Source organism: Scyliorhinus canicula, chromosome 4 (genome assembly GCF_902713615.1).
Source record: "Scyliorhinus canicula chromosome 4, sScyCan1.1, whole genome shotgun sequence".
Lineage (NCBI taxonomy): Eukaryota > Metazoa > Chordata > Chondrichthyes > Carcharhiniformes > Scyliorhinidae > Scyliorhinus > Scyliorhinus canicula.
The window spans coordinates 33,539,315-33,562,072 of record NC_052149.1 but is presented as its reverse complement, the minus strand read 5'-3'; the positions used below and the strand labels follow the sequence as shown (position 1 = coordinate 33,562,072).

At 46.8% G+C, this 22,758-nt stretch overlaps 1 protein-coding gene across 24 annotated transcripts in view; it reads right to left on the bottom strand.

Moving 5' to 3' along the window:
• Positions 1-15,349: 15,349 nt before the first annotated feature.
• Positions 15,350-22,758, bottom strand: part of LOC119964463 (receptor-type tyrosine-protein phosphatase F-like) — a 529,423-nt gene continuing 522,014 nt past the window's right edge. For 13 of the 24 annotated variants that reach the window (XM_038793979.1, XM_038793987.1, XM_038793983.1 and 10 more), the window contains one exon: positions 15,350-16,781. In XM_038793979.1, the coding sequence (XP_038649907.1) occupies positions 16,713-16,781 (69 nt within the window). In that variant the 3' untranslated portion in view covers positions 15,350-16,712. The remainder of the gene's footprint in view (positions 16,782-22,758) is intronic. The other 11 variants (XM_038793980.1, XM_038793995.1, XM_038793985.1 and 8 more) reach the window with 1 other exon arrangement.

The following is a 22,758-nucleotide window of genomic DNA, read 5'->3' as shown; positions in this document are numbered from 1 at the left end:
ACAGAGGTTAGCACCGCTGCCTACAGCGCGAAGGACCCGGGTTTCATCCCCGGGTCACTGTCCGTGTGGAGTTTGCACATTCTCCCCGTGTCTGCATGGGTTTCACCCCCACAAACCCAAAGATGTGCAGGGTAGGTGAATTGGCCACATTAAATTGCCCATTAATTGGTAAATTGGGTGCTCTAAATTTATTTTTAAAAAAATAGAATGGCTTGCCATGATATCATAAAGTACATTTACATACTCACCACCAGGAGAAACTCCTATACATCTTCATTTCACCCTTTTGCTTTGGGAAGCATACAATTCTTATTCTGCAAAAGTAGGCGAGGGAATATTCTGAAAGAGGGTTAATTGGCTTCCTGATTATGACATCGTTATGTTCCAATAAATACCCTTGGGATCTGGGGTTACCATGGGAATGAAGCAAAGGATAAATAGAAAGCTAATTGCAGTGGGGTTAGATTTCTCTCTGTGTTTAAGAGAAAACAAGAAAGGTTCTCTCCAAATGGAATAGTTTTCTGTTTGACAGTTTGACAATAGATTCTGGCATTGAAACAGGTCTTTGAGAATAGAGCAGAGACTGATTTATTTTTCTTTATTCTTTGATGGGAGCAAGGCCTAATTGCCACATATAGGCCAAACGAGGACGACAGACGTCCTTCCCTAAAAGATATTTAGTCCCTCCTGCAGAATGTGGGAGGAAAGGGTCACCTCGGGTGTCCCTGCTGACTACATCTGCGGGAAGTGCACCCAACTCCAGCTCCTAGAGAACCGCGTTAGGGACCTGGAGCTGGAGCTGGATGAACTTCGAATCATTCGGGAGGCGGAGGGGGTTATTGAGAGGAGTTATAGGGAGGTAGTCACACCTCAGGTAAAAGAAGAAGATAGATGGGTTACCGTCAGGGGAGGGAGAGGGAACCGGCAGGCAGTGCAGGGATCCCCTGTGGTCGTTCCCCTCTATAACAAGTATACCATTTTGGATACTGTTGCGGGGGATGACTTACCAGGGGTAAGCAATGGGGCACAGGTCTCTGGCACAGAGTCTGTCCCTGTTGCTCAGAAGGGAAGGGAGAAGAGGAACAGAGCACTTGTCATTGGGGACTCCATAGTTAGAGGAACAGACAGGAGGTTCTGTGGGAATGAAAGAGACTCACGGTTGGTGTGTTGCCTCCCAGGTGCCAGGGTTCGTGATGTCTCTGATCATGTTTTTGGGATCCTTAAGGGGGAGGGGGAGCAGAGCCAAGTCGTGGTCCACATAGGTACCAACGACATAGGTAGGAAGAGAGATGGGGATTTGAGACAGAAATTCAGGGAGCTAGGGTGGAAGCTGAGAGCTAGAACAAACAGAGTTGTTATCTCTGGGTTGTTACCCGTGCCACGTGCTAGCGAAGTGAGAAATAAGGAGAGAGAGGAGTTGAACACGTGGCTACAGGGATGTGCAGGAGGGAGGGTTTTGGTTTCCTGGATAATTGGGGCTCATTCTGGGGTAGGTGGGACCTCTACAAACAGGATGGTCTTCACCTGAACCAGAGGGGTACCAATATCCTGGGGGGGGAGATTTGCTAGTGCTCTTCGGGGGGGTTTTAAACTAATTCAGCAGGGGGATGGGAACCTAAATTGTAGTCCCAGTGTACAGGATGTTGAGAGTAGTGAGGTCAGGGATAGGGTTAAAAGTTCGAAAGAGGGCACCGGCAAGCAAGACGCTAGTTTGAAGTGTATCTACTTCAACGCCAGGAGCATCCGGAATAAGGTGGGTGAGTTTGCAGCATGGGTTGGTACCTGGGATCTCGATGTTGTGGCAATTTCAGAGACATGGGTAGAGCAGGGACAGGAATGGTTGTTGCAGGTTCCAGGATTTAGATGTTTCTGTAAGAACAGAGAAGATGGTAAAAGAGGGGGGGTGTGACATTGTTAATCAAGGAAAGTATTACGGCGGTAGAAAGGACATTTGAGGACTCGTCTACTGAGGTAGTATGGGCCGAGGTTAGGAAAAGGAGAGGAGAGGTCACCCTGTTGGGAGTTGTCTATAGACCTCCGAATAGTTCCAGAGATGTAGAGGAAAGGATTGCAAAGATGATTCTCGACAGGAGCGAGAGTAACAGGGTAGTTGTTATGGGGGACTTTAACTTTCCAAATATTGACTGGAAATACTATAGTTCGAGTACTATAGATGGGTCAGTTTTTGTGCAGTGTGTGCAGGAGGGTTTTCTGACACAGTATGTAGACAGGCCAACAAGGGGCGAGGCCACATTGGATTTGGTACAGGGTAATGAACCCGGCCAGGTGTTAGATTTAGATGTAGGTGAGCACTTTGGTGATAGTGATCACAATTCGGTTATGTTTACTTTAGCAATGGGCAGGGATAGGTATATACCGCAAGGCAAGAATTATAGCTGGGGGAAAGGCAATTATGATGCTATTCGGCAAGATTTAGGATGTATAGGATGGGGAAGGAAACTGCAGGGGATGGGTACAATCAAAATGTGGAGTTTTTTCAAGGAACAGCTACTGCGTGTCCTTGATAAGTATGTACCTGTCAGGCAGGGAGGAAGTTGTCGAGCAAGGGAACCGTGGTTTACTAAGGATGTTGAAGCACTTGTCAAGAGGAAGAAGAAGGCTTATGTTAGGATGAGACATGAAGGCTCAGTTAGGGCACTTGAGAGTTACAAGTTAGCCAGGAAGGACCTAAAGGGAGAGTTAAGAAGAGCGAGGAGAGGACACGAAAAGTCGTTGGCGGATAGGATCAAGGAAAATCCTAAGGCTTTCTATAGGTATATCAGGAACAAAAGAATGACTAGAGTAAGATTAGGACCAATCAAGGATAGTAGTGGAAAGTTGTGTGTGGAATCAGAGGAGATAGGGGAAGCGTTAAATGGATATTTTTCGTCGGTGTTTACACTGGAGAAAGACAATGTTGTCGAGGAGAACACTCAGGTTCAGTCGACCAGGCTAGATGGAATTGAGGTTCACAAGGAGGAGGTGTTAGCAATTTTGGAAAGTGTAAAAATAGATAAGTCCCCTGGGCCAGATGGGATTTATCCTAGGATTCTCTGGGAAGCCAGGGAGGAGATTGCAGAGCCTTTGTCCTTGATCTTTATGTCGTCTTTGTCGACAGGAATAGTGCTGGAAGACTGGAGGATAGCAAATGTTGTCCCCTTGTTCAAGAAGGGGAGTAGAGACAACCCTGGTAATTATAGACCTGTGAGCCTTACTTCGGTTGTGGGTAAAATGTTGGAAAAGGTTATAAGAGATAGGGTTTATAATCATCTTGAAAAGAACAAGTTGATTAGCGATAGTCAACACGGTTTTGTGAAGGGTAGATCATGCCTCACAAACCTTATTGAGTTTTTTGAGAAGGTGACCAAACAGGTGGATGAGGGTAAAGCGGTTGATGTGGTGTATATGGATTTCAGTAAGGCGTTTGATAAGGTTCCCCACCGTAGGCTATTGCAGAAAATAAGGAAGTATGGGGTTGAAGGTGATTTAGCGGTTTGGATCAGTAATTGGCTAGCTGAAAGAAGACAGAGGGTGGTGGTTGATGGCAAATGTTCATCCTGGAGTTCAGTTACTAGTGGTGTACCGCAAGGATCTGTTTTGGGGCCACTGCTGTTTGTCATTTTTATAAATGACCTGGAAGAGGGTGTGGAAGGATGGGTTAGTAAATTTGCAGATGACACGAAGGTCGGTGGAGTTGTGGATAGTGCTGAAGGATGTTATAGGATACAGAGGGACATAGATAAGCTGCAGAGCTGGGCTGAGAGGTGGCAGATGGAGTTTAATGCGGAAAAGTGTGAGGTGGTTCACTTTGGAAGGAGTAACAGTAATGCAGAGTACTGGGCTAATGGCAAGATTCTTGGTAGTGTAGATGAACAGAGAGATCTCGGCATCCAGGTACATAAATCCCTGAAAGTTGCCACCCAGGTTAATAGGGCTGTTAAGAAGGCATATGGTGTGCTAGCCTTTATCAGTAGGGGGATTGAGTTTCGGAGCCACAAGGTCATGCTGCAGCTGTACATAACTCTGGTGCGGCCGCTCCTGGAGTACTGCGTGCAGTTCTGGTCACCACATTATAGGAAGGATGTGGAAGCTTTGGAAAGGGTTCAGAGGAGATTTACTAGGATGTTGCCTGGTATGGAGGGAAGGTCTTACGAGGAAAGGCTCAGGGACTTGAGGTTGTTTTCGTTAGAGAGGAGAAGGCTGAGAGGTGACTTAATAGAGACATATAAGATAGTCAAGAGGGTTAGATAGGATGGACAGTGAGAGTCTCTTTCCTCGGATGGTGATGACCAACACGAGGGGACATAGCTTTAAATTGAGGGGTGGTAGATATAGGACAGATGTCAGAGGCAGTTTCTTTACTCAGAGAGTAGTAGGGGTGTGGAACGCCCTGCCTGAAACAGTAGTAGACTCGCCAAATTTAAGGGCATGTAAGTGGTCACTGGATAGACATATGGATGAAAATGGAATAGTGTAGGTCAGATAGGCTTCAGATGGTTTCACAGGTTGGCGCAACATCGAGGGCCGAAGGGCCCGTACTGCGCTGTAATGTTCTATGTCCTATGTTCTATTAGTGAACCAGATGGGTTTCTATAACAACTGATGATAGTTTCATCATCACCATTAGTGAGACTAGCTTTCAATTCCAGATTTTAAAATTTAAATACCACCCACTGTGATGGATTTGAACTGGTGTTCCCTGGGCATTAACCTGGGCCTTTGCAATATGAGTTCAATGACATTACCACAAGGACATCACACCTTGCTATTATTGCATGTCACTGTGTGTGTTTTACAGTTTGAAAGAACTGAACACTAAAGACAGAAAAGGCAAGGGATTATGGATTGCTGCAGTTTTTGTGATTTCGGAGCCCGTCGGCTGCTTACAGAGATCAGAAAAGGGAGTATCTGGAGATTCTATGGCATCGGGACTGTTGTGACCTGAGTGGAGTGCCTGATATTAGAGCACTGATACCCTTAGAAGAAGAGGTTCGCCACTAGCAGAGGCACAGGACAGCCAAGAGCTAGTCTGATGGTGAGACTAGGTTGTGAGTCAAGAACGTGAGGAGGCTTTGAGCTTCTATCCGCTCCGCTGCTGGACAAAAGGATGTTCCCAACAGACATGGATGGGAAAAGAACATTTGAAAATTTTATTCCGAACTGTTTTGTGTTCGCTTCTGAAGTTTACACACTATGGAAGGGTTTGGGGTTCTGTTGTCCACCTCTTTGGAGTTTGAGGAACCCATAAAAGGGTGCTGGATCAATCATATAACTCCCCTGTTCCCTCCACCAGCACATTGTCTGAAGTCAGTGATGTGCACTTGTGATTGGATTCAGGGACACACATTGTGTGTTGGAATTGCAGCAACAGGTACGGGAACATCTAGCAGAGCTTCCAGAGGCTATGCGTGGATGAGGGAGGAGTCCATCCAGGCCATGAGCGCCTTTGTGTTTCAGAAGTGTGCAGACATGGCATCCTCCATCGGAGGTTGTTGATTCCCAAGAGACCAGATCCATCAGACCAGCCAGTGGATGTCGGCGATACACGCAGATGTGCACACCATCACCTTGTCAATGAACTCAACACAGCAGTGAGAAGGCAAGAGAGGAGACTGGAAGCCTGGATCCAGTCTGGATGCTGCTCTTGCCCTGGTTCTCAGGGATGTGATTTTGCACACTGAAAGGGAGGAGGAGCCGTTGTCAGCCGCTGGATGTTTCCCATGACACTCTGAAGGTGGACAGGCACTTCTCAGCTTCTCTGCCTGTGACCCCAGCACCTCCAATAGCTGTGGTGATCAAGGTAAGTCTGTGCAGGAGCTCCTCAGCACATCGGGGCCCTCCAGGCCTCAGACAGCCAGAACATGGCCACTAGTCATCCCAGGCCACAATCAGACTGACCAGCAGCCCACCTCGCCCTCAGCTCACATCAGTTCAGGGATTGTACAAGTAATAAAGCAAGTTAAGATGAGCATCTCAATGCACTGGAGTAACAGGTGGTAGGGTGTGTTGACACTAATGATGGTTGATGTTTCATTAAATTGTTTGTTTCCAGCTTGGGTTGCTGATTCAGTGAATGGCGTCTTATACATGAACATAGGAGCAAGGGTGGGCCAGTGGGCCTCGAGCCTGCTTTATCAAATCTCCATAGCCCTTAATGTCTTGAATATCAAGAAATCTATCGATCTCTGACTTGAATAGACTCAATGACTGAGCTTCCATAGCCCTCTGGGATAGAGCATTCCAAAGATTCACCATCATCTGCATGAAGAAACTCTCCTTCATCTCATAGATCATAGATCCTAGAATTTACAGTGCAGAAGGAGGCCATTCGGCCCATCGAATCTGCACCAGCCCTGAGAAAGAGCAACCCACTTAAGCCTACATCTCCACCCTATCCCCGTAACCCCACCTAGCCTTTTTGGGCACTAAGGGCACTTTAGCATGGCCAATCCATCTAACTGCACATCTTTGGACTGTGGGAGGAAACCGGAACAGCCGGAGGAAACCCACGCAGACACGGGGAGAACGTGCAGACTCCGCACAGGCAATGACCCAAGCCGGAATCAAACCCGAGACCCTGGAGCTGTGAAGCATCAGTGCTAACCACTGTGCTACTGTGCCGTCCTAGATGGGCGAACCCATTATTTTGAGTCTGTGCCCCCTGGTTCTGGACACCCCAGCAAGGGAAACACTCTTTATTATCTACCCTGTTGAGACCTATAAGAATTTTGTACATAGAATCATAGACTCCCTACAGAAAGAGGCCATTCGGCCATCGGGTCTGCACCGACCCTCTGAAAGAGCCCTGTACCTAGGCCCACCTGCAATCTCATAACCCCAACTAACGTTTGTACACTAAGGGACAATTTAGCATGATCAATCAACCTAACCTGTTTATCTTTGGACTGTGGGAGCTAACGTTTCGAGTTTGATTTGATTTCTTGTCACATGTACTGAAGTACATTGAAAAGTATTTTTCTGCGGCCAAAAAAATAATCAACAGAGAACAGTGACAAATGGTACATCAATAAACAGTGATTGGTTACAATGCAGAACAAGGGGCCAAACAAAGCAAATACATGAGCAAGAGCAGCATAGGGCATTGGGAATAGTGTTCTTACAGGGAACAGATCAGTCCGAGGGGAGTCGTTAAGGGTCTTGTAGTTGTGGGGAAGAAGCTGTTCCTATGTCTGGATGTGCAGAGCTTCAGACTGTTCAGATGACCCTTAGTCAAAGCTTTGGTTTCAGATTCCAGCATCCGCAGTAATTTGCTTTTATCCAATGTTTTTTAATGGTAGCATGTTGGTTCCATTCTTGCTGCCAAAGGGCCTCTGCTGATATTCTTTGCCATGGTGGTCTTAGCCATCCAGTAAGACCACATCTCGAATTTTAGACTCCTTATTTAAGGAAGGTTGCAAATGCTTTGGAAGCATTTCAGAGGAGGTTTACTGGAGTGATACTTGGAATGAGCGGACTGTCATCTGAAGAAAGATTGAAAAGACTGGGCTTGCTTCCACTGGAATTTCTAAGCGTGAGGAGTGACTTGATTGAAGTATACAAGATCCTGAACAGTTGACAAGGTCAACGTGAAAAGGATATTTCCTCCTGTGGGTGAGTCCAGAACTAGGGGACGCTGTTTTAAAATTATGGGTCACTTTTATAGGACAGAGATAAGGACAATTTGTTTCTCAGAGTATGGCGAAGCTCTGGAACTCTGCCTCAGAAGCCGCTGGAGGCAGGTTTATTGAATATTTTTAAGGTGGAAGTAAATAGATTCTTGTTAGGTAACAGAATCAAAGATCATTTGGGGTAGATGTGAATGTGGAATTCAGAACATGCAGGCTGGAGGGGCCCAATGGCCTATTTCTACTCTTATTTTGTATGTACTGGCTTCTACCCGGCAACATAGGAAACTGCATGTCCTGTCCATAGACAGCAGAGCAAGTCCAATCTGGCCAATTACCATACCATCAGTCTACTCTCAATCACCAGAAAATTGAAGGTGCCATTGACAGTACCATCAATCAGTACTTACTCAGCAACATCCTGCTCACTGATGCTCAGTTTGGATTCCATCAGAGGGCACTCAGCCCTTGACCTCAATCCAAACATGGACAAAGCAGCTGAACTCAAGAGGCGCGATGAGAGTGACTGCCCCTGACATCAAGGCAAGTACTTGACCGTGTGGCATCAAGGAACCCTAGCAAAACTGAAGTCATTGGGAATCGGTGGTTGGAGCCATAGCTGGCACAAAGGAAGATAGTTGTAGATGTTGGAGGTCAATCATCTCTGTCCCAGGACATCACTGCAGGAGATCCTCGGGGTAATGTCCTGGGCCCAACCATCTTCAGCTGCTTCAACGATCACCTTCCCTTCATTAGGGAGGCACGGTAGCACAGTGATAGCACAGTTGCTTCACAGCTCCAGGGTCCCAGGTTCGATTCCCGGCTTAGGTCACTGACTGCGTGGAGTTTGCACTTTCTCCCCGTGTCTGCGTGGGTTTCCTCCCACAGCCTAAAAATATGCAGGTTAGGTGGAATGTCTATGCTAAATTGCCCTTAGTGTCCAAAATGATTAGATGGGGTTACGGGGATAGGGTGGAGGTGTGGGCTTGGGTAGGGTGCTCTCTCCAGGGGCCGGTGCAGACTCGATGGGCTGAATGGCCTCCTTCTGCACTGTAAATTTAATGTAAAACAAGGTCAGCAGTGGGGGATGTTCGCTGATGATTGAAAAACGTTCAGCACCATTTGGAACTCCTTGGATACTGAAGCTGCTCATGCCAGTATGCAGAAAAAGCTGGCAGGTTGGACTAATAAGTGGCAAGTTACATTCGCCACACAAGTGCCAGGTAATGACCATCTCCAGCAAGAGAGAACTCAATCATCTCCATTGCTGAATCCCCCACTATCAATATCCTGGGGGGGCTACCATTGACCAGAAACTGAACTGGACTAGTCACATGGCTACAAAAGCAGGTCAGAGGCTGGGAATTCTGCAGTGAGTAACTCACCTCCTGACTCCCCAAAGCCAGTTACAAGGCACATGTCAGGAATGTGACGAAATACCACTTGCTTGGATGAGGGCAGCTCCAACAACACTGGAACAGCCATGGGACTTGGAAGTGTTGTACCACATGTGCTCCCAGGGAATCGAGCACACACGTACAGAATATACTTTCAGTTATCACAGACCAGTTGAACATTGATCGAGTGTCTTGTTTATGAAGTCCTCTCTTGACAGCTGCAGTCTTTGTTGACACTGGCTTTGACATCTGGAGGTCATTCAGGTGAGTCTGAGAAGCCGTGGTTGTCCCTCTTTGGTGGTGAACCTGCTGCCAGTCCACACACTGTCCTGTGGCCTGTAATCTGTGACCCATCTCCACATTGCTACAGAGGCTTCTGTACCGTGACTCCTGACTGCAAGCCCCAGGCAAAGGGCTTTGTCTTTCAGAGTTCCCCATTGCCATGAGGGGTAAGGACTAGTGTCCCCTCCCAAACCACTGTATACCCCCAAACCTCTGAGTCCTTGTGCAATCCGGTGCCATATTGAACCTGCCCCCACCCACTATTCCGGAGTCTACGTGCATCCCCTTCCAGTCGAAAACGTGGTATCGCTTTGACCCCCTTGATTGCCAGCATTTCATGTAACCTCGTCAGGCTCCAGTCCATGTCTAACCCCTGCCTTCTATTGTTCCTCATTCTCCTGCCCCTCTGCCTTACATCATGCCTTTCTTCCCCCTCACAGACCCTGCACAGTCTTCCCTCCACATTGCCCACCTTGTCATTACCCTTCCCCCTCAAAGCTTTTACTCCCTGTTGCCCCCTCATGTTAACCCCCCCTCCCCACAGCCTTCTCTCCCCATTGCCCCCCTGCTGTTCGGCCATTGTCCGCCCACAGCCCTTACACAGCTGTCCCTTCTTGTTGCCCTCCCCGGTGTTCATCATCCCCATTCTTGTCTCCCACCTCAGCCCCAGTCACAGTGCTCGGGCAGAATTCTCCGCTCCCCACAACGCTTGGGAGAATAGCGGGAGGGCCTCCCGACATTTTTTGTGATCCCCCGCTATTCTCTCCCCCACCCCACGCTCACCCCGCCCCGAATCGCCGCTCGCCGTTTTTCACGGCGAACGGCGATTCTCCGAGGCCGATGGGCTGAGTGGCCGGCCGTTTACGACCTTTTCACGACGGCAGCAACCACACCTGGTCGCCACCATCGTGAAATGGACGCCAGAAGCCTGTTTGGTGCTTCTAGGCGCCCGATTGGCACGGTAGTACCATGGCCGTGCCAAGGAGGGCAAAGGCCCGCGATCGGTGCCCACCGATCGTGGGCCTTGCGTCCAAAAGGGACGCACTATTTTCCCTCCGCCGCCCCGCAAGATCAAGCCGCCACGTCTTGCGGGGTGGCTGAGGGAAAAGACGCCAACCGCGCATATGCGGGTTGGCGCTGTCCAACCTGCGCATGCGCAGCTGACGTCATTAGACGCATCAGCCGGCGTCATGCTTGGCGCGGGCCTTGATAACCGTCGTCAAGGCCGCACCGCCGAGACCCCGCTCCTAGCCCCGATTGGGGGGGGGGGAGAGAATCGGGTCCCGGGAGGGGGCGCGGAGGCTGCCGTGGGTGACGGCCTCTTCCATGGCAGCCTTCCCGATTCTCCGCTGTTGCGGAGAATTGCGCCCTTTGTTTATGAAACTGGGGCGGGAATCTCCGTCCCGCCACAACACTTTTCTGCCCCGAACCGCCGGCGGGATTCTACGTTAAGCCGGCCGGTCTATGGGGTTTCCCATTGTGGGGCAGCCCCACGCCGTCGGGAATCCCCTGGGCGCCGGCAAAACATAGAATCCCCCCCCTGGAGTTCGGAGTATCACAGTGTTGTTCTTGTGGACAAGTGTCAGCCACTGGTGCAGAAGACCCCTGCACTCTCCAACCCCAGTACTGGGGGTTGAGGCCGGCATAATTTCCTGCAGGCGCGATGCAAGTTGGGAGGGGTGAGGAGATTCTGACGAACAGCTGTTTTAATGTATATTCATGAAGGTTAAATGAATGCAAATTGCGTTCCCGCCACTTGACAGCAGGAAGAATGGAAAACCCGGTGAATTCCTGACTTTTTAACCTGCCGCTAGGTTCTCCGCACCATGAAACCCGCTGCAAGTGGGAAGGGAAAATTCCAGCCACTATGTCCAATTCTGGGCACTTTAAAGAAGATTAAAGGTGCAGAAAAGACTGGTGAGAACAGACCCAAGGACAAGGAATTTCACATACAAAGGTAGATTTGAGAATCTGGGCTGCAGGTTAGGAGTGCAGGGGTCTTCTAAAGTTGATGGAGGTATCCATAATCATGAAGGGTTTGGACCAAGCAGATGGGGCAAAACTATTCCCATTTGTGGAAGAGAACAAGAGGACATCAATTTCAGGTAAATGGCAAGAGAACAAAAAGGAAAAACTTCACACAAAGAGTGGCAAATGTGTTCTTTGTTTTTGTTCTTTCAGGATGGTGAAGGTTGTAGTGCGAACAAAGAACAAGCTGTGTTTAATAAATAAACCTAATTTATGACACTGCACTGAATTAGATTCGAACATATTACTAAGGAATTAGTTAAGTAAAGATTACCCCTACACATCTACACTATTAACGATTCTATTAGTTCAACTATCTCACAACTACTCTGTCTTCCACTCTCCATGTATCTCCATCTGTTGTATCCGTCCAATTCAGATACTTCAACCAGCTCTTTAATTAAAGTTTACCCAGTTATCTTTATTTATGAGAACAAAGTAGGACACAGATATAATGCAACACACTTTATTAAATATAATTAACCCATAATTTACCCACTATACATACAAGAAACACCCAGGATTCAACTATATTTCCCGTAAAGGTGATTTGGTAAGCTGCAGATCTGATCCCCGAGTCCCTCTGGTTCATCTTTGCAAAGGTGCTTCTCGCTGGCTGTTCCTTGCTTGCTTCCTTCCTTTAGGTCTGGCCAAGGTCACCTCACACACCAAGCTTCGAGTCTTTTACTTCGAGTCTTTTACTTAGAGTCTTTTGCTTCGAGGCTTTTGCTTTGAGTCTTTTGCTTCGAGTCTTAGCTTCCAGTCCTTTCTCTCCAGATGTCTGGAAAATGCCTATCTTTTTATCCCTCCTGTTGCCACCCACCTCCTTTTCCCACCTGCCCTTGGCCTTTGGCCAATGGAGTCTGAGTGCCCAATGGTCTGGTTAATGACCTGTTGACAGGGCACCTGAGCCCGCCTTGGGAGGAGCGATGATTGCTTGATGGGTTATAGGAACTGTGAACAATAGGCCAAGTAGGAGCAACTATCAGTTGATGGGCTATAAGGAACTGTGGTCAATAGGCCAGTGAATCTGAAGTAGCAATGATAATTACTTGATGGGTTATTCAGGGTCTGCTTCAGAAAGACCCTGACTGCTAGTCTTGAGTTCTGTATATTTGGATTCTGCAGGCTGTGGTTTTTAAAGTGCCCCATTCTTTAATTTAAGACATCCAATTTAATCGGCCTTAAAACTAGGCCTTGATTATTACTACACATCTGTCTCCCAAAAGTCAAGAAGGCATGTGATATTTTTATGGTTGCTCTATAGCACCATCCAGTGACTAGAGTAGTAACATTACATTTTATTTTAAAAAAAAATTTAGATTACCCAATTATTTTTTCCAATTAAGGGGCAATTTAGCGTGGCCAATCCACCTATTCTGCACATTTTTGGGTTGTGGGGGCAAAACCCACGCAGACACGGGGAGTAGTAACATTACATTAATCCTTTATGTGCTTTACAATATCCACATACTGTGACAGCAATTGGATAATTATCTGAAGAGATAAAGAATTGCAGGGGAGTGGGACAAGCAAGAGTTGCTCCTGCAGACATGGAAACAATGGGTGGAATGGCCTCATTCTGTGCTGTAACTTCTGATTCTCTGACTAAGTCACATTCGCTCAAGTACGTTTACACACAGCACAAAATGGATCTCAAAGCGAAACATCTTTTTCACCTTAACAAATTTGATTAGGGCCGAGTTATGAACCACTAGAATTTTGAACGATCTCCTTAACCCAACGAGAAAAAAATCCAGATAGCGTAAAGAGAGATTAGGAGTTTCTCCTCGTTTGCCATTCCCTGAATATAGGTCACTGATCTGAAACAGTAATTCTCTCCATGGATGCTGTCTAACCTGCAAAGACTTTCCAACATTAAGGTTTCTTATTTATATCCAGGGTGTCATACCTGGGATACACCTCAAAGATGTGTTGGGGACCCCACCCTCCCACCAATGTCAGATGTTTCCAACTATCTTACCAGAATAGTTACCCAGGAAAAGTTAGAAGAATTAAAACCACTTCTAACTCCTGGGTGACTATACTCATGAGCCCCCAACTATCCCCACCTCCTCAGCCTTTGACTATCCTCCATCCGGCTACCCCCCTGACCCCCCCCCCCCCTGACCACCCAACCCTATCCACTGATTATCTGACTGCCCCACAAAACACCTCACACCCCTCCACTGGATCATCTAAACGTCCCCATTGACCACCAGATCCCATTCCCAACGTTTAATCCCCTACTGATCACCTGACCACTGACCCCCCCCCCCCCATTACCTACTTACCTCCTCAGTGGTTTCTCAAAGTGCTGGACCTTAAAACTTACCTGCTTTACAGCTGTTAGTGCTATAAAAAAGGGGCCATGAATTCCTTCCCCGGCTCTGCTGCACTCGACTGAAAGACTCAGGAACACATTGCATAGCACTATTTTCAGAAAGTAGGATGAGAAAGGTGCAGCTGCATTGCAATGTAAGTAAATAGGATTGAAGAAGCAAGCTGACTGTGATTCCCAGTCCAAGGTTGTTCCAACCCTATAAATTTTAATTTCAGATTTTCAGCATGTAATTAATGCCACGTTGCCTTGGTGATCAGCACATCACAATATGCATTTAAGCAAATCAGCCACTGCTCATGAGCTCTTAGGAAGTGTATAATTTATTTTCTGATGACCTAGCATTTTCAGACATTTCTTAGTTCAACATTGAATTATGCAAACCAGAGGAGCTGGCTGTTCCACTCCCTGCTGACAGATGTGAAGGCAGGCCTGCCTACCACCTACCCACCTGTCCCTAACCCCACCACAATTTAACCAACGGAGGGGGAGGTGTTGAGCAGCCCACCTGTCAGTAGACCAATTGAGGCCTCATCCTGCCATCACTTGGCTTTAACTGGCGACAGGAGAAGCCCAGAGCAAGCATGTCCCCCCGTGCAAGGTGGACGTGGGTTTCCGGGGGGTGCGGGTGGGTCCCTCTTTAAATCTTCCAAACTTACCTCTCCCCCCTTACCAGGGCCTGCTAGCTTGGCACCCAGGGAGACTCCTAGTTCATCTGTTAGGCTAGATCCACCCCCTCAGACTCACTCGCAATGGTGCTGCTGGTACTGCCGGCTTTTTAACGACTTGCAGCTCTCGAAGGCAAGATTTTCTTCAGGGAAGGATTAGCATTTGGCATTCATCCACCACCTTTCCCAATTTCACACCCAGTCATTACTCTTAATTGCCAACCTGTTGTCCAATGGCAGCGGGGCAGCTGCTCTACTATTGAGCTGCCCCCACCCCCAACATTTTAGCTGGGTCTGGGCCGCATAAAATCCAGCTTCAGGTTTCATTCTCAGCCATTGGGAAGTTAGCTGATCTCTTCCAAATAAGCCTCAGGAGCTTTGACCCTAGAGGGAGAAATTTAACTTTCAATTGCCTACCTGGGACCTCTGCCAGAGCATGAATGAATTGTATTTGGTGAGAACACAATTAGGCTTGACTGTGATGTACACCCTGTGAAACAGCCTACTGCTACTTCCGGTCTTGAGCTTGCATACATAAATAATGAGAACTTCGACAAGGTACAGAAGGGTTGTCAGCACTTGGAATTGTATCCTAATAAAGGACAATATCTTCCAGAGAGGAAAGAAAGTGGGAAAATTGAGGCGGCAGTGAGATGATCACTTAAGAAGTTGGAACTGAAACAAAGGGGGATCGTGCATTTTTGATGGGACATATTTCCCACTGAAAGTTTTCAGAGGTCTAATTTCAGTTTCACAACTGTGGTAATCAGAATGATCACAATGAGCTGACTGGAACCATTTGGAGTTCTTATCTCATTGTTACCCTCTTCACAACTTCTCTTTAATTATGATTCTTTAGAAATCAGCAATGGCCTTAATTGTTTTCTATCCAATTGCTCTTGATAAATTTGTATTTACACCTGCACACAACCCAAACTGGTGGATTCGTTAAATAGCTTAAATTTCCAAAGGTAGAGAAATAAGTAAAAATTCCCCAATGAAACCACATTGTATAAAACCCGATTTTTCAACTTTATTAACATCAAGACTTTGCCAATGATGATATCATTTATCAACAAATAGAAAACAGACTGTGTATACAACAGAGTAACCCCTACAGCACTATGCATACACAAGGTAAAAATGAGCGCGTTCCGAACAATTCAACCTCTTCAAATCAGGTTACAGTCAATATCATTCTGATTAATTGATTATATTTGGCATTCATCCACCACCTTTCCCAATTTCATACCCAGTCTCCCTACTGCAACAGCTCCATAGAATTGCAGAAGATTATACCATCATAGAACTTCCATCCACCACAACAGCTCACTGGAAAATTTTGGCTATTGGTCAGGAAATGCTTAGCAGTCTTAACTCCCACAGAATAGTCAATGTGAAACAGAGACCAGCTGGTCTGATTGGTAAGGAATAAGCATTGTTGTTCCCAGCTCTTCTCTGGGTAGATGATTGAAGGTTTGTAGCAAGGTGCGCTGCAGTGTTTACATCAAGTTGATTGTGATCCAGTTTAAATTTATCTCCAATAGATTGGTCAGAATATTGGGTATTGAGTACTTTCTCTAACTTTTTTATTATTTTTAAAACAAGGAAATAATCAAATCGGTCATATTAAGAAACTGTACAAAACCAAAATGCAACCTTGTTTTTTTTATTAAATTCATCTAACAGCACCAGGCTCCTGCTTTATTCAGTATTAATAATTTTGTATTGTACAGTATCTGAAGAGAAGACACTTTCATATAAGAGATTAAACTTCAGTTCAATTTGTCTATCCCTAGGAGTAGATACAGCAGCTATAATCAGAACAGTGGTTAAGATTCCAGTCACCAGGATTAAATACAGAACTGCACTAAAATGGGCAGCTCTGTTGCAAACATAAAGAACCCTTAAATCAGCAAAAAAGAGAATATAAAAACTTAACCAATTATAATAAAATAAAAAATGCATTTACAGCATAAGGAATTCTGTTTTGCCATTAAGCAAAACAATTCAGCTTCGGAAAAAAATACCAATTTTAATAAAAAGGTTTATAAAATTGTAAATGGTACCCTAGTTAAAGCCCAAAAGAAAACTGATGTATTGTGTTTGAGCTAAAATTATAATCGAAAAGGGAATCCCATGCAGGGTGAAGAGGATTTGAGATGCGTAAATTATCATCCTACTGGAATTAAAACAAGTCAACTTAGTTCCTGATCAGTCCAAGAATCATGATAGAATTTCTGAGTTGCTGATATCATTACACCTTGCCAACTCGCTGCACAGGATAACTAAACAATGATTTGATTTGATATGGCTCAAAAAATCATTTTCTGGGTCCTGAAAGTCACAAGTTCTGATTGGGTGATAGAAGTTACGTTGCATAGTGATCAAAGCTTCCGAGGTACTCCAGCGCTGCTCGGTAACACAACTGGTACTGGTCCTGTGGAAGAGATTGAGCATTGTTCAATATAAGTGTATGCGTTATTGAATTCAATAGATAGATTAAATATTTAAACAATTTCTTTAAAAACTGCATAATGTACTCGACTAATTACTGTCATTCCTCATCATGGAAAACTGGCTCACATGAATATGTAGATGAATACATTAATGTACAATATACAAGGGTGGCATAGTGGCACAGTGGTTAGTGCTGCTGTCTCACAACGCCGAGGATCTAGGTTGGATCCTGGCCCCAGGTCACTGACCGTGTGGATTTTGCACATTCTCCCAGTGTCTGTGTGTCTCACCCCCTCACAACCCAAAATGATGTGCTGGGTAGGTGGACTGGCTGTGTTAAATTGGCCCGTAATTGTGGAAAAACAATAATTGAGACACTAAATTTGTAAAGAAATATATGCAAAATATTATGGCTAAACACTTCTGAAGAAGTGTACCACACTCTTGAGACAGACTGTGTATAAGGTACTCTATGCTAATAATAACAGAGAATGGTTCTGAAAGTACACTGAATTTCATCAATCCACCACGGTAACTCCAGTAGAAGAACTACTAAGTTACCATTTTTCAGCCTTTTTAATTGAATAACCAATGAGTGCCAGATACCCAAGCTCAAAGTAAGTTTTCAAAGCCGATTTAAAAACGTAGATTTTTTTTGCCAGAGAAAAGGGTAATTTCTGTGACAATGAGTAAAAAAACAGCAGTAAATTACACGTTATTTGTGCTAAAATTACATTTTTCAGTATGTGTCAAGAACAGCATATTGTAATAATGGCAATCAGTGTATTAATTTAGATAATAACAAAGCTTTAGTGACCAACAGTCTTCACTGTACATCCTAACATTACAGATTTGCACCCATTACTGCATCTTAATTTTACTAAGAAATTACAGAGCTACTTTCCCCTCAAATTTAAGAGGTAATCAGATTTTACTAATTTATTGATTCAAAAACACTCCAGAAATTGAGCTCCCTGTGGATACTAAAGGGTAGAAACTGGACAGACACAACCAAGAGTCAATTTTCTGCACCCAACTAACAATTTGACTCAATATTGGGTGGGGCCACTTCTCAGATGGCCATAGGTGGGTGGCACGGTAGCAGTGGTTAGCATTGTTGCTTCACAGCGTCAGGGTCCCAGGTTCGATTCCCGCTTGGGTCACTGCCTGTGTGAAGTCTGCTCTGGGGTGCTGCAATTTCCTCCCACAAGTCCCAAAAGACGCGCTTGTTAGGTGAATTAGACGTTCTGAATTCTCCCTCTGTGTACCTGAACAGGCGATGGAATGAGGCGACGAGGGGATTTTTACAGTAACTTCATTGCAGTGTTAATGTAAGCCTCTTGTGACACCAGTAAAGATTATGATTAAAATTACAGCCTCTGGTGGAGACATTCCTGGAGGTTTGGTCACTGAAATCTTTTTAAAAATGCATTCTTGGCATATTGGCATCACTAGAAGACCAGCATTCATTACCCACCCATGCTCTTGAGAAGGTGGCAGTAAGTTGCCTTCTTGTGGCAAAAATGGTCCTTTGATAAGGTAAAAGTAAAGTCGCCATAGTCTCAGATGACCATAGGCTGCTTTCCCCTTTGAGGGGGAGAGCTGACTGGTGGTGATTTAACCTGAAAATCATCACACCTGACTCGAGGGGCAAGGTTGAGAAAGCGGACCTCCATGAATAACCTCAGCCGGTATGGGAATTGAACCCTGCTGGCCTCGCTCTGCATCACAAACCAGCTGACTAGCCAACTGAGCTAAACCAGGGGTTAGGAAGACAGTTCCAGGATTTTGACCAGCAGATGAGGAGGAACTGGCATTCATATACAAGTTGCGATGGTGTATAATTTAAAAGAGAACTTGGTGGATATAACTGAAAAGAGAACTTGGTGGTGATGGTGTTCTCATATACCTGCTGCCTGTTTCTTTTTACGTCACAGGTTTGGGATGTGCTGTCAGGGAAGCCTTGATAAGTTGCTGTACTGTAGATAGTACATTCTGCATTCATGGTGCACACCAGTAGTAGAGGGACAGATGTTTAAGGTGTTAAGGTGGTGCTGATTTGGTAAGCTGCTCTGTTCTTGGCAGGTTCAAGCTTCTCGAATTCTGCTGGAGTTGCCTTCATCCAGGTAAATTTCCATCACACTCTTGATCACATCACATTGTCAAATGTTAATACATGTGCTTTAAGGTTGGTTTTCAGACCAGAAGCTGCTCGCGAACCTCAGAGCCAGGATGTCGCCAATAACCAGGTGAAGAAGGAAAACAGAGTGTGTGGAAGAAGGGAGACCAAGGGTGGGTGCAATATGCACAAAGGAAAAGGCAGAATTCAGACGAATTTTCATACCAACATTAACTAATAGTATGTTTCCTTTCCCTCCTGTAACATCATGTTCCCCTCCAAATCTTTTATGTTCCTCTTTTACAAAAATTCCCTTTTAAATTATGTTTCGCATCAGCCATGCAAGGACCCTGAGAACCCATGACATGGAATTTCTTAGGTGGACTGCCGAATAGCTATTTAAAAAAATATATTTAGAGTACTCAATTTTTTTTCTCCCCAATTAAGGGGCAATTTAGCATGGCCAATCCACCTGGCCTGTACACCTTTGGATTGTGGGGTGAGGCCTATGCAAACATGGGAAAAATGTGCAAACGCCACATGGACAGTGACCCGGGGCCGGAATCAAACCCAGATCCTCAGTGCCATGAGGCAGCAGTGCTAACCACTGTGCGGGAGCACGTCCCACCTTTTAAAACTCCCCTTTTACCTGCTCTACCAACCGCGCCAGGTTCAATTTGTGCAATTGTTCCCGGAATGCCCAAGTATCTAAAGTTCATCCCCACCACTTTAAACGACAGCTCGCCCAGCCTCCCTTTCTGTCTCCTTGTTGAATCAGGGAGACCTCACTCTTCCCCATGTTTAATTTATACCCGGACAACCAGCCAAATTCCTCTAAGATATTCATGATCCCCCCCCCCCCCCCCACACACACACACAATGCCTCCTAACGGGTCCGAAATGTAAAATAACAGATTGTCCGCATATAGCAAAACTCTATGTTCCGCACCACCCTCGATGTTCTTAAGCGCCACTGCCAATGGCTCTATCACCAGGGCATAAGCAACGGGGAGAATGGGCATCCCTGCCTTGTTCCACGATGCAATCCAAAATACCCTGAGCTTACCCGATTTGTCCTAACACTGGTGCCCTTTATAGCAACCAGAACCAATACACAAACCCCTGCCCAAACTTGGAACCATCCGTCTACCCGATCAAAGGCTTTTGTATGTATAGTGATCGCCACCTCCACCTCCTATCCCACCGGGGACATCATTATCACATTGAATAAGCGCATAACGTTCGCCGACAGATGTCTCCCCATTACAACCCTGTCTGGCCTTCCCCTATCACCCCCGCTACACAGTCCTCTATAAGCGAGGCCAAGACCTTTGCTAACAGCTTGGTGACCAAATGTAGCAGCAAGATCGGGCAGTAGGACCCAGACTGCTCTGGGTCCTTATCCTTCTTCAGAATTAAGGATATCGAGGCCTGTGATAACATTGGGAGAAGCTCCATTTCTCTCACCTTTTTTTCTGTTACACTGTAACAGTGCCATTTTGTGCTCTTGCCTGTATTGAAAAAATTCAATTTCTGCCCTTTGTTTTGTGATGAATGTAAGAAATTAGTATATATATTGTATTATAGGTATCGGCTGCAGTAATATTTTAAACATCTTGGTTTGAAAGACAGCCAGACTTTGAGGCTGCAGAAGGTTCAATTAAGATGTCGTAAATGTGAGATCACCATTCTTTCAAGCCATGCTTATGTTTACAAGTAAGAAGTCTTACGCTTCTTGACCCTGTTTGCCCAGTTTTAGGGGATATTTTATATCAATGGTCTCCTGTAAAGTCGTGGGCCGGGATTCTCCCCTACCCGGCGGGGCGGGGGGGTCCCGGCGTACCGGAGTGGCAAGAACCACTCCGGCGTCGGGCCTCCCCAAAGGTGCGGAATTCTCTGCACCTTTAGGGGCTAGGCCCGCGCCGGAGTGCCTGCCACTCCGCTGACCGACACGAATGGCCTTTGGCGCCCGGCCGACCGACGCGAACGGCTGACTGAAAGGCCTTCGCCGGTCAGCGTGAGTCCGCGCATGCGCCGGAGCGTCAGCTGACGTCACCCCGGCGCACGCGCGGTGGAGGGGGTCTCTTCCGCCATGGTGTAGGCCGTGGCGACAGCGGAAGAAAAAGAGTGCCCCCACAGCACCGGCCCGCCTGCCGATCGGTGGGCCCCGATCGCGGGCCTGGCCACTGTGGGGGCACCCCCTGGGGTCAGATCGCCGTGCCCCCCCCCCCCTCAGGACCCCGGGGCCCGCTCGCGCCTCCTGCTCCCGCTGGCACCAGAGGTGGTTTAAACCATGTCGGCGGGAGAGGCCTGACAGCGGCAGGACTTCGACCCATCGTGGGACGGAGAATCGCCGCGGGGGGCCCGCCGACCGGCGCAATTCCCAACCCCGCCGATTCCCGGGTGGCGGAGAATTCCGGCCAATGCGGGGGCAGGATTTACGCCGGCCCCGGGCGATTCCCTAACCCTGCGGGGGGGTCGGAGAATTCCGCCCGTGATAATTAGATAATGTCGAAAACCCAACGGAAGAATACGGCATGAAAAGGAATGAACAATGGTCCACCTGAGGTCTCGGGTTCAGTGTGGAGTTCTAAGGAGGAAAGATGGCTGGGGCAAGCTCACTGGGTGGGGCTGCATCCATTATGGTGAACACACTGGCGAGGGTGATTGCGGTGGAGTTTGAGCAGCATGGGAAGGAAATAATGGGAATGCTCAAACAGTTGGTGGACAAAAAGGAGGCTCTTGGAAAGGTAAAAAAAAAATTGAATTAAAGGGCAATTAAGCGTGGCTAATCCACCGACCCTGCACATATTTGGGCTGTGGGGGTGAGACCCACACAGACACAGAGAGAATGTCAAACTCCACACAGAGAGTGACCCGGGGCTGGGATCGGATCTGGGTCCTCGGCACAATGAGGCAGCAGTGCTAACCACTGCACCACCGTGCCGTCCTTGGCTCTTGGAAAGATGTTGATGGCGATATGGGAGCATGGAGAGCCATTGAGGGGAGTGGCAAAGGCATTGTTGCGGCCCAGCAAACAGCTCGCCTCGATGTGAGAGGAGCTGCGGAAGATGGAGGAAAGTAATAAAGGACTGAGCCACCTCACCTCCCAAAGACTGAGCCAAAGTGGTGGACCTGGAGAACAGGTCACGGCGGCAGAATTATCGGACTATGACACTGCCTGAGGGGCTGGAGGGCTGGGAATGTTTGTCAAGTTGTTGAAGAAGGAGGAGAACATTTCCTTCTTTGAGCTGGATAGGGCTCACTAGTCGCTCTGTCTGAAGCCAAAGTCGAATGATTCATCAACAGCTGTGATAGTCCGTTTTCACATCTATCAGATGAAGGAGAAGGTCTTGAGATGGGCCAAGCAGAATCAGGAAGTGAGGTGGGAAGGCAGTGGTATTCGTATATACCAGGACGCAATGGTGGAGCTGACAAGATGGCAGGCAGCTTTTAACAAGATGAAGGCAGTGCTTTATAAGAGTAATATGCAATTCAGAGTGGTCCAGCTGGCGAATTGGAGAGTTACGCATAACACTGAGGAGTCTAGCTTTGAAATGGCGGAGGCGTTTGTGAGGGCTGAAGGATTGGGACTTGGTTTTCTTATGCTGTGGTTGGGAGGGGATGGTTTTGGGATGTTAGGAGAATGTTTTGGGGTTTTTTCCCTTTTGGGGTTTATCATCTTTGGTTGGTTTAGAAAGCTGGGTGTGGGGAGGGTTTTCTGTTGGTTTTTGTACAAGGTATGTGGGGGGAGGAGGCTCTGGCAGGGGCCACTTCACTAGCAAATGTAAGTTGGTTGGTGAATGGGAATTAGGTGCGGGAGGGGCCATGACCGGCT